Source organism: Macaca thibetana, chromosome 4 (assembly GCF_024542745.1).
Source record: "Macaca thibetana thibetana isolate TM-01 chromosome 4, ASM2454274v1, whole genome shotgun sequence".
NCBI classification, from domain to species: Eukaryota; Metazoa; Chordata; class Mammalia; order Primates; family Cercopithecidae; genus Macaca; species Macaca thibetana.
In genome coordinates this window covers 161,273,057-161,288,636 of record NC_065581.1, presented here as the reverse complement: position 1 = coordinate 161,288,636, position 15,580 = coordinate 161,273,057, and the positions used below count along the sequence as shown (strand labels likewise).

The following is a 15,580-nucleotide window of genomic DNA, read 5'->3' as shown; positions in this document are numbered from 1 at the left end:
GGCCAGTCCTGTTCCTTTGAAAGATAAGATAACTCTTGCTCTGAATTATTCCCTTGTCAATTCCCTTAAACTGGAAGGTAAAGAGAGAACATTTAACATAAGCCAGCTGGGTGCAGTGGCTCACGCCTGTAATCCCAGCACTTAGGGAGGCCAAGGCCAGCGGATCACGAGGTCAGGAGATCGAGACCATCCTGACTAACACGGTGAAACCCCATCTCTACTAAAAATACGAAAAAAAAATTAGCCGGGCATGGTGGCAGGCACCCATAGTCCCAGCTACTTGGGAGGCTGAGGCAGGAGAGTGGTGTGAACCCGGGAGGCAGAGCTTGCAGTGAGCCAAGATCACGCCACTGCACTCCAGCCTGGGCAACAGAGTGAGACCCTGGACAAAAAAAGAAAATAGCCACCAGTTTCATAAGGACAGTAGGTTAATGGGACTGTATTTTTATGACACACCTCTAGACCAAGCATTTACAGATGGCATTTTTTTTTCTTCCTTTATAGCTAAAGGTGATTTCAAAATAGATGTGTACTGGAGCAACCGAAAGCACCAACAATATCCACAGAGATGAGCTGTGATTAGTACTAATGGAGAACCAGTTATAACTGTATTCGAAGGGAAATGTTCTTACTGTGGAAAAAAATCAGGTATTGATATATTCTATTAATATATGTATTTTTTTCCTGGCAGAAAAAAAACTATCTTGAAAATTTTAGGTTCAAGTTTTTAAAAGTTTAGTGAAATGACCACAAATTCTTCTTTCTTTTTTCTGCTTCGGTTTTCTCCCTCCTTCATATATTTGTTTATATTTTCTATCATTTGCCCATTTACCAAGTTGTCTGCCTCTATCAATCAATCAATCAATCAATCTATCTAGTCTGTCTGTTTAGTCTGCCTACTCTTTCTGTTTGTCTACATGTCTATCCGTCTATCTACCTGTCTATCCGTTTATTTGTCTGTCTGCCTATTTGTCTATCTGTCTAGTCTTTCTTTCTGTCTACCTGTTAATCTATTTTTCTGTCTGTCTGTCTAGTCTTTCCTTCTTTCTGTCTCTCTAGTCTTTCTTTCTATCTTCTGAGCATCTGCTCACCCCAGGTCTTGCGTCATGTGCACATTTATCTGTTTATTTCTTGGCCTCTCTTCCTTCTTTGATTGCAGAATATAAGTGACTCTTTCAAGAAACTATCACTGAAATCTCACACAGAACTCTGTCAACAGTTTTCACGATGACAATAGGTAACATTTATGGAACCATCACTAGGTGCCAAGCAGATTATGTTATTTATTTACACTGTTTTGCCTAATGTTGCCTCAAACCCTGCTGAAGTAGCTGTCACTCTTCCCATTTGACATCTCTAAGGCAGGGAGCAGCAACTCCCCAATGTTGCACAGCCAGGTGAGGCTACAGGTAAAGCTCCCAGTAGCCCTAGGACAGGAGAGGTCTTGGAGTGGATAAATGTTGGCGAAAAGAATGAAAGATCACTTTAAAATTTGGGTCGTGGTTGACCAGGGGACGGATGGTGTCATTAGCAGGGACAACGGAGCTGTTGGGCGCTGTCGGTGAGCAGCAACCATAGTAGCTGTCATTGATTAGAGTCTCCGTGTGCTTATCACGCGCGGGGCACGGTTCTACTTCCCTAACTCTAGATGATCAGGGAACCAGCGTTCTCATGGCAACACTGTGCGGAAAATGCTGATTTGGATCTTGGACCTGTTGCTTTCGAGGTGGGCAGGAGATGAGCTGGAGGAAACCGAGCCAGAGACTGGAGGACGGGGTCTGGGCGGGAACCCAGCTCGTGGGGGGTCTCTGGGATCCCTGCTCCCTCCTAAAGAGCAGGAGGGAGCTGCGCCCTGCCAGGGAGCAGGAGAATGGAGGCGAGAATCAGGGAGGAAAGAGTGAGAGAGCTCGCCGAGCTGGGAGGAGATGTTCGGGAACCAGCGGAGACACTCAGGGGCCCGGAGGAGGCCTCGGCGGGGCTCGGGAAGGGAGGCAGGAGGAAGCCAGAGCTCTCCAGGGGCCATTTTAGAATGGTCGTGGAACTGAAACTTTGAAAGCAGCGTGATTGTGTGTCTTTAGGTGCAGAATCTCCATTTCCCTGCAGGGCAGGGAACGCAGCACAGGGAGGCCCAGAGGGGGTCAGGCGGCCTCCACTGCCACCTCCTCAGACACCGAAGCGCAGGCAGCCCTGGGGGAGGTGGGGCCCCTTCCTGCCTGCATTCCCTTATCACAAAATGTCTTCAAGCAGACTTCTGGGAAGCGGGGGGACGATTTCGCGGCTGGAGAAGGGAGTCACATCACATTGAAAACACTAGGCTCTAAGGCCGTGTGGAAAGGGAAGAGGCCTCCAGCACTCTTCTCCATTGGACGCGTGTCTTCACGGGTTTCACGGTCAAATGTCTGATGTAAGTAGAACCCAAATCAGGAGACAGCCTTGGAAGGGTGGCTAGGGCGGCACCTGCGGCTAAACCTCTCTTTGGCAGCACTCTGTTTGGATGCAATTGCTTCAAGATCGGATGGAGATTTAAGGAATTATAGACGAAATAAACAATTCGCTAACATTATTTGTAGTCCATGACAATGAAATGTGAAAACAATCACATGCCAATCATCAATGTGTGGCTGAGAGGCCAAGGCATCCCTGATGCTCTCTCTGTTATGGAGGGATAAAGAGGCTCTTTCAATTGCTACCTTTGGAAACATCACCTCCTTTTAACATGGTGAGAGTCAGGGGTCAAGGGAAGTGGACTCCTTCTACAATCAACTCCAAATCTAGGCTCAAGTTGAAGAGGACCAGTCCCAGGAGGGAGGACAAGCTTACGGTTCAGCAAGCCCGTGGACACCCATGTGGAGAGGAGGCACTTGAAGAGCCCCAAATGTCTGATGCCTGCGAAGTGCATTGATGGCCAAAAGGGAGGGGCGTGGGGAAGGAGGGGAGAGTGAAGGAGGTGGGAAGGGAGAAGAGCAGAGGGAAGAACAGCATGTGTGTGTGTTGGGTGGGGAGGGGGGCGGGGGCGGGCATCAATCAGTGCACTCCAGTCTCAACAGGCAGCCCCATTCCTGCAGCCCAGCAGTCCTGGAGATGTTCTAATCTCCAGGACTGATTTTAGTTGCTCCAAAATACTTGCACATCGATGCCTTCACAAATAAGCTATTTGGATGAGTGAAGCAACCACCGCTTACGAAAAAGCTGTCCTGTTCAGTGTAGGTATGCCACTATGACTACAAACACCTCGGGCACCCCGGCTGCACCCCATCTAGTCCCAGGAACGACTGGCAGTCAGAGTCCCCGTCAAGCCCATTCTGTGCTTGATGGCAGGTGGCCTGTGGCTTGTGCAGCCCAGAGCCAGACACCACCAGCCTAGAGGCGCCGGCATTTCCTGCCTTGGGAAAGGCAGACAGATGGAAATAACAAGATGAAGAAAGAAAGATATGAAAGGAGGGAAGGAGGGTGACAGGGAGACAGGAGAAAGGACAGGGAGGGAGGGAGAGAAGGGGAGAGAACAAAAGAGAGACATCAAGAGGAAGAACTGAAACTAAGTTCTGGAACTTCAAAAGTGAAAACAGAACTCCAGGAACTCTGACTATGGAATCTCTCCTCTATAGAAAGGAGCGCTGAGTCTATGAGCTATAGGGGAATGTGTAATCGGGCGTGGAACCTCCATCACAGACGGCCTCATCTGTTGTCAAATCTGATTAGTATTAAGAAACAGTCTCACCTGAGGTCAGGGGTTTGAGACTAGCCTGGCCAACATGGCAAAACCCTGTCTCTACTAAAAATACAAAAAGTAGCCGCCTTTGGTGGCCCACACCTGTAGTCCCAGCTACTCAGGAGGCTGAGGCAGGAGAATCACTTGAACCCAGGGGGTGGAGGTTACACTGAGCCGAGATTGCCGCACTGCACTCCAGCCTGGGTGACAGAGTGAGACTCCATCTCAGAAAAAAAGAAAAAAAAAAAAACAGTTTCCTAGTCCAACATGGATTTGAAAAAGTCTCTGATTCTATGTTTTCTCCAATATGTTTAAAATGTGTACTACATTTAAAATACATTTTTATTTGAAATACTTTTAGGAATACTTTCAAACTATGATGGGCTGGTACAATTTCTGACTTTGAATATTGAACCAAAAATTATCTCTGAGGAAAATTTGTCAAGTTCAATATAACAAAATGAAATTTTGTTTTATTTAATAAAAATAAAGAAAGAAAGAAATCCCATGTGTTCACGTCTTCATTTAGTGTTTCCCTCCCAGTTCTCGGGAGGCCACCATGCCGCACTGCTCCATACACAACACTGGGTTCTTAAGAATGGTCAGTCTCGGTATTTCTGTCTGGGCAGCCCCTGGGAACAATCGCCTTGTCGATAGTTTTCCACACTTAATCAGAGAATTTAAAGCAATACAAATGGAATAGTGGTGAAAGTACCAACTCTGACCTTAACTCTCCATACATTGTCTTAAGTTTAATTCAGCCCTCAAAAACAAATTTAAAACAAAATGAAAGTTTTTCCTCTGGGCATCTGAAAGACTGACACCCATTTTTACTCTATCAATCTAAGTGAAGACTTATGGAAATGATTAGCACACAAGGCATATTTCTATAATTGGATATTTATAAAATATAAAGTGGTGCATCGAAATTTTTGTAGACTCCATCACCACCTTAAACATGAATATTTAAAAATTACCCTGCAGTTCCATGCCAGTGTGCTTGAAATTTATTGTTATAAATATTATTTTGAATTATAGGCTTTAAATGTCTGTTATCAAGCAATCGATTGTCATTTTATAACCAGGAACAACAAAGAGTTACTATTTATTAGGTTTAAAAAAGGCTTTTATCTCTCACAGACTTTGGGATCAGGTTTATGGGTTGTAGAATAGTAAGAAGTATCAAGCATTTGGAAAAACGGAGACCTGAGGAGTGAAGAAGTGTGTCAGATCTTTTTAAGCAGGAAATCGAGTGGCGGCTGCCTACTGCAGGAAGTCACAGATGTCTGCACCTGTCCAGCACTTGACAAATGCTCCCAACACACCCGACCCGGGAACCAGTCGGCCTAACCATCCTCCTTGCAAATACAAACAGTACAAAAATAAAGTGTTCTCTCATCAGGTCTAAATAGAGATCCACATAAGCCATCCACGTTGGAGAACTCTAGCTTTGTATGCTATGATGAAAAAAGTATTTAAAATGAAATAAACACCTTAATTCATGCTCATCTTGAGACACACTTATGAAAGTTTAAATGTTTAAAAATAAGGCAATAGACATTTTTATGGTTGATAACAAACTACAAATTTGTCTGGGGGAAAAATCATTGAATGTTTGACAAAAGAGCTGTGATAAGAGATAAAGAACACAGTATTCACTGTCTAAAGAACCAGAGGGGAAAATACAGCTTGTCCCGGAGCCCACATTTTCAACTATGTGTGCTATGATTACAGTTCTAAACAATGGATACTGTGTCAGCACAGAGAAAAACAAACAATAGATCTTTTTCTGAAAGTATCTGTAGGAAGAACATACAAATTAGTCAACAAGGGAACTGAAATAATCCTTGCATTCTTTGCAAAAATAATACTTTAAGTTTCCTTTGCAAGAATGTTGGTATTCTTTTCCACTGTGCATTTCATTTTCCTTCATTCACTATAGATTTTCTCCCAACCTGCACCTGGTTTGAGCAGCAGTCAGCTGGCTTCTGGGGACTTTCCCCATTTCATTCCCTCTAACCCCCAGAGACTCTGGAGGCAGCTGCACAACTGTGCTTTCTTTAGTTATAAAAGCCAGCTTGTGACATCCTTTGCTTGATTCAGTTAAAAACTGAATTAGCTGAAATCAATTCAACAACAACTCCCCCGGTGCTTCCCCGTTGATGGCACCGCTGGTGCAGTTCAGGAGGGGATGGGACATTGAGGAGCAGGACAGTCTTCAGGAAGCTTACAGTCTGCTTTGGGGTATGAGACACCAGGCAGGCTGTGGGTTTCATTGGGAGGGACTCCCATGAAGTGTTACAGGGTTTAGAGATAAAAGGTGTCTGGAAATGAAAGATGAGAGGATCCTGGACAACCTGGGGGCAGAGGGACTTCATGGCTGGGAGTGGGAGTGGAGGAGAAGGTGGCATTTTGGTGGGTGAGTGGAGGAAGAGCATAGGCACAGATGGCCACGTGGAGTGTGGTCCACAGATAAGTCACCTGGTGGAGTGCAGCCACAGTGGCTGAATCATGAGGTCTTAGCTCGCGAGTGTATCTTAGCTCAAAGATACACTCAAGCTCCTCGAGCTAGGAGAAACCTTATAAACCACCTAAGTGGATGCCTTCCCTTTAGAGAGGAGAGAGCTTAGGTCACAGAGGGGCTGTGACCTCCCCCTAGGATGGCGCAGAAAGTGGCCGTAGCAGTGAAGGGGAAAGGCCTCATGGCGTGGAGGGGCACTCACCAGAAAGGTGTGGGGGTCAGAGAAAGGGAAGATCAGAGGACACTGGAACTTGACACTGAGGTGAGGAGTGAGACTGGGTGGGGTCATTCACAGAAATTTCATTTGAAGCCTGGGAAGGAAGTAGGTGTGGGGGGACAGGAAGGGATGATGGTGAATTTTGTTTTTTAATTATTGCTTTTATTTATATATTTATTGTTTGCAATTTTGAGGTCTAGTGTCCACGTAAGTGGAATGGTTTAGGAAAAGGTGCTCATGTTGTATGCTGTTCTCCTGGACTAAGGGTTAATACATAGTCCCTCTTTAACTTGAATCTAAGTAACAGTGGTTTTCTTTCCCCAAACCATTGAAATGATAATATGTAAGTAATATTTTAAATTCAGTATTCTAATACATGCTAAATAAGGGATTTCTGATTTCGGTTGTTTCAGGAACACAGTCATCCCAAAGAAATGGCTTGGGTGACATGTGGTTTGCATGAGAAAGCAGCACACGGACACTGGGTGAGTGTGCTTGGAGCTGCTTGTCAGGACGTCATTAGCAATAGACAGAACACGAGAGAAGTAATCAGTGAAAGAAGACGGAGTTGTTGTTTCTGACTTTGTCTTTGGAGCGGGCTTACAGAGCATCTGAGTGGGTTTTTAATATAAGAGAAAGAGCCCTACACTTTTGCCCAATTCTAGTTCTAGGCTCCAAAACAAATTTTACTAGGATTCTGAACTGAGGGGTTAGATTGTTTTCATTAACTTTTATTCTTATCAATATGTTTGGCCATTGCAGTCCAATCAGAAGAAAAGTAGAAAGCAGATCATTTTTACCTTCCCTCAGAAAAGAAATCCAAATTTTACAAGAACACCCATTCTTGAAAGTCCTTTGTGCTGCTGGGCAGGGCCTTTCGATTATTTTCAGACAGAAGTTGAACCTTCGGAATTTCCTTCATGCACTGGGGTCACTGACCACTTGTGTCTAACGCAACTCTCTGCACCAACTAGATTGTGTCCCGACCTGTATTTTCACTTTAGAAAACCTTATATTCCAACACTGCTCAAGGTCGACTGTCACTGAATGTGGGCTTCTCTTTACGACTGTACTTATGAAGAACAAATATACTTGTAGATGTTTGGGGACTTCAAGTTTAGTTTACAAATGTGTATGTCCTCATTTAAGATTCGATTTGTATTATATTTAGGCAAATTTTCTGGCTCCTAATGAGGTCCTAATGAGTCACTGATGGTAAGGCTTCAGATTCAGACCTTTCTGTTAGGATGCGGATGAGCTGTTTTTCCTCATTTGCCAATTATTTGGAAGAAAAAAAGCAATGTAATGCAATCGGAATCCAGTTGCATTATTAAGACCTGCATGTGAAACCTAGTTTCTTCTATTGGATTGAATTTGTCTACTGGAGTAATTTTTCTGATTTTTGGATTCTGTTACTACTCCTTCATACAAATGAACATTACTGCTTTTGTGGTGTTACCAGACCTAGCTTATATAAATAAACGACAGGCCACCTGGGGCTCTGCCCGTGCAAGCATGAACTAAGCAGCAACAAGCAGTGCGCCCTGGGGTGACCAGCGCGTCAGCATTCACATTAGCCCGGGACAGTGAATGCGGGCCCTTGTCAGTCATGGGCATCAGGCGCATGGCACTGGGCACAGCTGACTGTTGATGTTGATGGCTGGATGGCTGCATTTCAGTACACTTTCACAAAACTCATTTGTATCTCTTCCCGAAGAAACCTAACTGGAATTCGTTTGTTGGGGAGCTGCAATGTAAAAAGTTTAAATAGAGAACAAAATGGAGTATGTTGCTGTTTCATGTAAAAGAGAACATGGGAGAAACTAACAATCTGTAAGCTAAAAACTGATGTCAGTCCTTGCCACAATGAATAATTGGCAATGCCATTCAGCCTTTAAAGGTATCAGATAATGAATGAGCAGGGCATAAGGCATCTAGTTCCCTTCCATTATTCTCCAATAGATTATGTAATAAACATCCATCCCTGATAGATAGTTCTTTTTTTCATTGTTCTGTAAGAGAAGATAATTCTCTCTTTTTAAAATTGCCCTGGAAGACATTCTTAAAACACCATGTTAACAAACTGGCCAAACATCCACCTACAGAACTGCACTAACTAAAACCAAAATCAGTCATTAGAGCTATTACGCATTTGTGAGCAAATCTCTTACGTCCATTTCATATCTGACTTTTCTGTAACAAAACTATGCTATACATAGAACTTAGCAGTACAGATGATGCCTGCTTTGATCATACAAAGAGGCTTTATACATGAATCGTAATTTCCACTTTAATTTGTTTTGGCGAAATGTTTTCTGCAGTATCATTCCATCTCACCATTCCCCAACCACCTTTGACATTTAAAAAAATTATCCTCTCATGTCTTGTTAGGCCACAAATGTATGGGCTGTCATTTTTCAAAGAAAAGTATGTTGGTCACTTATGAGATGGATCCAAATGTAAAAGATGTTTTTCACGTTCTAGCATACATTCCTTCATTGCTCTTAGTCAATATCTGCAAATGAATAGCATGTGGAAATATCCTAAGCCCATGCTTGCTTTGTGCAAAGGAATCCTTTCCCCTCTACTGAATGCTCTCTGGATGGGCAATGATGACAGGTTTTCAGATCTCAAACACAACAGAACAACATAGTCAGACAGGAACGAAATTGCAGTTGTAACTACTGAGGGAATTTTTATGCAGATTATGTAACAAAAATGAAACTAGACAAAGTGTGAGAAAGGCCACTAACATAAAATGGTTAGGCCACCCTTTAGAACTGTAGAATCAGAGCCTTCACCTTTCTAGGCTAGAGATGACCTTCTCACTCAGGGGCCAAACCCTTGGTGTGACCCCTATTTCCCAAGAGATGAGCCTTCAGGTCCGAGGATCAATGGCCTGATTCTTAAAAAGGAGAGAGTGAACTCACAGAGGCATCACATTAGTATACGCACAAGGTCACCTCTAAGAGATGATGTTAGATTTTCTACTGTAACTTCGGCAGCTTAAACGGACGCTCCTTAATTTGGAGTTAGTAAGCTCAATCATTTTGATCAGGGACAGGATTTTAGCAACAACTGTCATCAAAACCGTTTTCTAGTAGCAGATGAATTCGATACTGACTAAACCTTTGGTAAAAGATTACTATGCACATGCCAAAGAAAAGAGTGAGTTGGGAGAGCTTTTTCTACACAAAGAATGGTTGATTTGGAGCTCCTGCCTCCCTGATGTTCTGATGCAAACCAGTCCTGGGTGCGGGGACTCTGTTTGCACAGGTCATATGGCTACCCGAAGGAAAAGATCCTCATATAAACGCACATAACTCCAACATAGCTCAAAAATGACAACTATAATTTTAAAAACTAATATTGCAAGGGGTCTTTCAAAGAGATATGCCCATTTCGGGACTTTTAAACTCTCCCATTGTGTTTCCTACCTTGTTGAAGAGTGGACAGTTTATTTGGTATTGACTTAGTGTGAGGCATGCCCTAGACCCTAGGAATATAAAGGGGACTGGGAGAAAGCCCGGCTTCCCAGGAGTTCTTCATGTGATGACAGGGGCAGGCCAGCGGACAGGCGCCTAACAGGAGGTGCTAAGTGTGCAGGTGGGGTTACATGCCGGGTTACATGCCGCGTCACAGCAGTGCTGAAGGAGAGCCCTGACTCACGGCCTGCGATGCTGGGGCTCCTCCCCAAAGAAACTCTTTTGGACCTGGGAGGAGTAGGACTCTGATACACCATGGAGGTTGAGAATCCACTTTGGGATGGGAAACCCACTAAGTGAGGTAGAAAAGAAGGTGAAGTAGGAAAGGCGGGATTCGGGGCTGGGAAATCCAGCAGGGTCTCTGTATGCTGCCAGTGGGTTTAGATGGCTCTGCAGGTGACAGGGGTGCCAACGTAGCAGCACCAGGATAATGTCTAGGGTGGAAAGCAGATACATTCATGGAGGGGAGGAGCGCGGACTCTCCGTTGAGAGGCGTTCTCAGCGGTGCTGCAAAGAGACGGGGTCAGTCCTGAGCCATTGGCAAAGGCGGGTGGCGAGCACAGGAGCCTATTACAGGCCAGTTGCACAGGCCTGGGTGTACTGACTGGCTGTGGGTAGGGCGGGCAAGGGCAGTGCCCAAGGTAGCACTGAGGTTCCAGCAGAGGCCGCGAATAGATCAGTCTATGGAGGGATGTTGGCCATACAATGGAGGAGCGGATGTGGGAAGTCGATAATGAGTTCAATTTAGGCCATCCTGAGGTTCAGGTGTTGTATCAAGCACAGTTGAAACTGTGACTTGGTGTTGAGAACAGACTTTGAGAAAAACAGATTTGGGAGCCACTGACATGGAAGGGAAATGGATGAAATTACCCGGGACCGTGTGGAGTTTGAGGACAGGGGTGTCTCCCTCCCTGCAGAGCAGGTGCCAGGAGAGGAGGCAGAGACTGAGAAGTGGGGGCAGGAAAGGCTGCTGATGGCGCAGAGCCCGGGGAAAATGTCAAGAGCCCCAGGAGTGGATGCCCCCAAAACAACCGTCAAATTGGCCTCGTGTGTGCGGTGAGGGCGACGGAGGCCGACTAAATACTTCCTGACTGTGCCCCTCGGGAGTAGGAACAGAAGCGCCTCCAGGGAGGCAGCAGAGCGGTGGAGAGGAAATAGTGTTGAGTTGAACGACATCAAACTACTCGGAAGCAAGGGAACGGCCTCATGTTTTAGTCTGTGAGATGGGGCTGGGGAGCGCCTCGTCCGGCAGGAGTGAGAGAGCGCACCTGCACCTGCACCTGCACCTGCACCTGCACCTGCACCTGCATGCGCCGGCTCCACTGGGCTGGGAGACAGGGTGTGTCCAGGGGAAGGCTGCCAGCCAGAGGAATCAAGAGTTCCAACTCTTAGTAAGAATCTAAGTTGGGAGAGATGGGATTGGGGCACAGCCAGGCAAAACAGGCCTCTCCACCACACTGGCCCCATTCTGAGGACAGAGGTGGCAAGTTTAGAATGACAAGTAGTCTGTGTGTGTGTGTGTCTGTGTCTGAGTGTGTGTGTGTGTGTGTGTCTGTGTCTGAGTGTGTCTGTGTGTGTGTGTGTCCGTGTGTGTCTGTGTGTGTGTGTGTGTTGAGGGGGCACACGAGAGAATTCCCTCAGTAATCTGAGGGTGTCTGAGAGTGGAGACAATGAGAATGTTGCTTCCATTTGCCATTGGACAGCAGCTCTCCAGGTGTGTGCAGCCAGCGGGCTATGTTGGGGTCCACCCCTTGGCCCCATTCTTGGGGGAAAGGGGAAGTCAATCTGAAAGCCTGCCAGAGAATAGGCCACACAACGAAGCCCCCTGGTGAGGCAGCCCACTATGCAGATTCTATAAGGGGACAGTGCCTGTGTCTCAGAGGGTGCCTGCAAGCTGAGCTGAGAGTGAAGTGAAGGCCAGCAGAAAGGCCCAGTCACCCTTTAAAGAAGTCCTGTGACATAGACTCTGGACCAAAACAGAGAGAGGAGGGGGCGCACCCTCCCTTGCCCGCTGCCTGGGAGTGCTGGGGTGATTTGCTGGGGCTTAGAGTAGATGGGGGTGGGGTCAGCAGTGAGAGAGGAGACACAGGGAAGCAGCTCTGGAGCTCATCGCAGCAAAATTCTCCCCATGCACACCCCACTGAGAGGCATCCCTACTGGACCCCTGAGGCAGTCTGGGGCTCAGGATCAGGACGTGACACTGAGATACAGAAAAATAGAGAACATTTAATTTTGGCCTTCAGTGATGCCCCTGTGAAGTTCACGCCCACTACAACTGCAGCTAAGCTGAGGCGGCCGCTTGCATTTTGTGCAGGATTAAATTGATGATGCCGCGATTTCCTCCAGCATCTTATCTCAGGCATCAGGGATGAATCTGCAGCAGGGCCTCCATTTATATTGTGGGCACTCAATTTGTTCTTTTTCTTAACGAATTCTTTGATTATCTAATATTTTCCTTAAAAATGGCTTAAGTATTTGCAGTGAAATTTACCAAGTGTTGAAGTAACGGCATGTAACATCTTTAAGTCCTGTTAATTTGAAAAACGTAGAGTTCCTATGACAACCCTGAACTGTCCTGGAACTGTACTCATGCTGAACTTCAGAACGTCTTATTAAGATGGATCCATGTTATAGAAATTACGTGGATTGTTTTATCACAATGTCCCCCGATCTTTCTTTCTTAGTTTCATTTTCTACTACAATCCAGGCTTATTCTGGTCAATTGTTCCCACTTGCTTTTTTCAGTGAAAAACAATCAGGACGACTCCCAGCATACGGCTGCACTCCTCTTCCATCTTTCTCTCTGCGGTGCCATGTGCAGAGGTGCCTGGAGTGTGGTTAGATTCTTTCCCCATCGCTGGCTACGGACAGCAGTATTTGCTTCTGCCCTATACGATGTCGTGCTAAATTAATTACTTTTTGGTTTCTGCTAATTAATTGCATTGGCGTTCTGGCTTTAGCTTTCCTGGCCTTGCACGTATATGCTATGAAAACAAAACAAATCTTTCATGATCTGGCCTAATTTCCACTGCTTCTCCCATTTCCATTTGCCCACCAGGTCTCTGAATGTAACCAAATTGTTCTCCTTTTATCATTCCCATACACTGGTGTACTTGTTTGTGGAACCTGCAGAACTGCCTTTTTCAAGAGTGGTGAGTTTTCTCTCTCTTTTTGTGTCTCTGGGTGCCTGTACGTAGGTTTCTTTATGTTAATGCCTGAAGTCAGGCAAAGTTGCATTTCTTTATGTTGCTAACATTTCTCGAGCAGTGTGGCAGGACAGCAAGCAACTCAAGGCTCTGAGTTAACTCCTCTCAAACACAGGGATATTCTTAGGAGCTCATAGCACCTGTACCACTTAGAACAATTAGAGACATTCAAGCTGGTATGGCCAATACAAACATTGTGTATGGCTTCCTTTTTCGATTTGAGTTTTTGAAACCCTTAGTAATTCTTAGTGAAATGAAATACATAGATTGCACCATTATTTAGGTACCACTCTTTTCTAGCAGTTTCCATTCCAACTGGACACTGAAAATTTCACCATAATTTGTCATGGCCACATGAAATGTTATCAGGGGCAGTGTTACTGAGCTAGTATGGACAGTATAAAGATATGCACTATAACCTGTAGCATTAAAGAAACAATTTATGTACAGGATTTACCAGACTCTTAAGTAGATCTAAACGGAACAAGAAATGCTTCTTTAAAACTTCCAGTTACTCTATGTTCTATTATCTATGCGTCCTGAATATTAGCACCAGGGTAAATTTCTCAAGGAACTGAGCGCAAGGAGCTAAATTTGCACATTGATTTTTGTCTTTTATCTGCAGCTTAAGGCTAATTTAAAAGGATGGTGAGGAGATTCTATTTTCAACTGGCTGAAGTTCAATAAGAATATAATAAAACACTGTTATAGCAAACTCTTTCACAGTGGAAGTTTGGCAAAGCTAAATCTCATTCCTTTCAATGTGCTCCAGTACAGCCAAAATACTGTTCCAGTAAGACACCCATTAGAGTGATGAGCTTCCTACAGGACAAGAATCTCTCCATATTTTATTTTAAACCAAATCAGCTTTTTATTGCTTTGTGTTAAGAATCCAACAGGAAATATTGTGTAATACAATCAGTAAAAAACCTACAGTTTCATTACAGTTATATTTTTATCATTGGCCTGCGTTTTCCTAATTTCAGAGGTATACATGACAATTTTAGATACAGGAAACGACTTCTTTTAATTTTTCTTGTAGTGAAAGTTTTGCAATTCTTTAGTCAAGCCTAATGATTAGCTTAAAAACCCTAATAAAAGGAGTGACCATATAATACATCTCTGTAGGTATAAATCAAGGTTGGGAAATTTTAAAGGTACATTTCTTTTTCTTCCTTTTTTTTTTTCTTTAACCCTATGTCTTTTAGGCAGCTTGGCCTTTAAATCTACTTGCCACTGATGGGAAGAGCTGACAGAAGATTTAGAGAAGCACGGGGTGAGTTCCTAAAGTCAGAGTCAACACACACACTTCATCTATTTTGTGCTTCACTCCCTGTTAAAACACTGAGTTTGCTAAAACACTGAGTTTGTTCATATCATGTCCTACAAGTTGTCAATGATTTCCCATGATCCTGTCTTCAAGATAAAGTTCCTTAGTCAAAAGCAATGAAGCCCTGACCTTTGCCTGTAAGGCAAAGTCAACACTTTTTAGCCTGGCCTTCCATGCCCTTCCATGCCCTTCGAGCTCCCACAGCACCCCCAGCAGTCCATCTCTCTCTACTTGTCCAGATGGACACTCTCTTAGAGCCAGTGGCTCCTACTCATTGTTCCCCGAACACATCGTGGGAATGTTTGCCTTCATACCTTCCCAGATCATTTTCCTGATCTCAGACACCTCCATCCTCATTCATTCACTCTTCACTTGTCCAACAAATATTTGTTGCTCATGCAACCTGGATCACCCACATAGTTTCAAGACTGCATCTTCTAAACTATTTAAATCCTATCCATTCTTCAAGAAATGTTTCATGACGCTTCCTTAACTGCTAAGGACCTGCAGAGTCCCTTCCTCTTGGGACTCACGCACTAACTCATCTCTCGCTCTTTTGGTGCTCCGCAAAGTGGAGGCCTCTATTTTGAACTTAGAGTCAAGACCACTAAATAAGACTGCGCTCTAAAAATTACACCTCCGTGACCCAGAACAAGTGAATTCACATCTATAAGTTTCCACTTCCTTGTCTATAAAATTGGAAAATTGCATCTTAAGATTAGTTCTGAAGATTAAATGAGGTAACATAGGTGAAAATGCTACATTTACGTAAGAAATTACTCTTTCATAGGGATATCAATGTTTAAATACACATTTTCTCAGTTTTGTTAATGAAATACTTTGAAATTCTTTTTTCTAATGAAACCTGCTGAATGTAAAAGAGACCCGTATAAAGACAGATACCACATGAAGCACCAAGGGTCTCCTTCTGGGTCTGTCATGCCTCTTGTGACTGTTTCATCAGCATAGAAATTATAGGCGATTGTTATTCTGGAGGAAGACAATGAGTCTCATCTATATCTTGTTTGGGTTGATTTTGTACACACAGCATTCCAAAGATCATTCTTGCCTTTTGTTTCCATTGAGAACTAGAATGAAGTAAAACAAACTAT

General features: G+C 44.3%; 1 protein-coding gene across 2 annotated transcripts in view; it reads right to left on the bottom strand.

Annotated features, from left to right (window-relative positions):
* Window positions 1–15,580, bottom strand: part of PACRG (parkin coregulated) — a 584,691-nt gene that overhangs the window by 120,655 nt on the left and 448,456 nt on the right. Inside the window, exon 5 of one of the 2 annotated variants that reach the window (XM_050789308.1) lies at window positions 14,911–15,556. The exons of the other annotated variant lie outside the window; for it this stretch is intronic. Coding sequence (XP_050645265.1) covers window positions 15,528–15,556 — 29 coding nt within the window. The 3' untranslated portion in view covers window positions 14,911–15,527. Of the gene's footprint in view, window positions 1–14,910; window positions 15,557–15,580 lie in introns of those variants that run through there. 2 annotated transcript variants of the gene reach the window in all.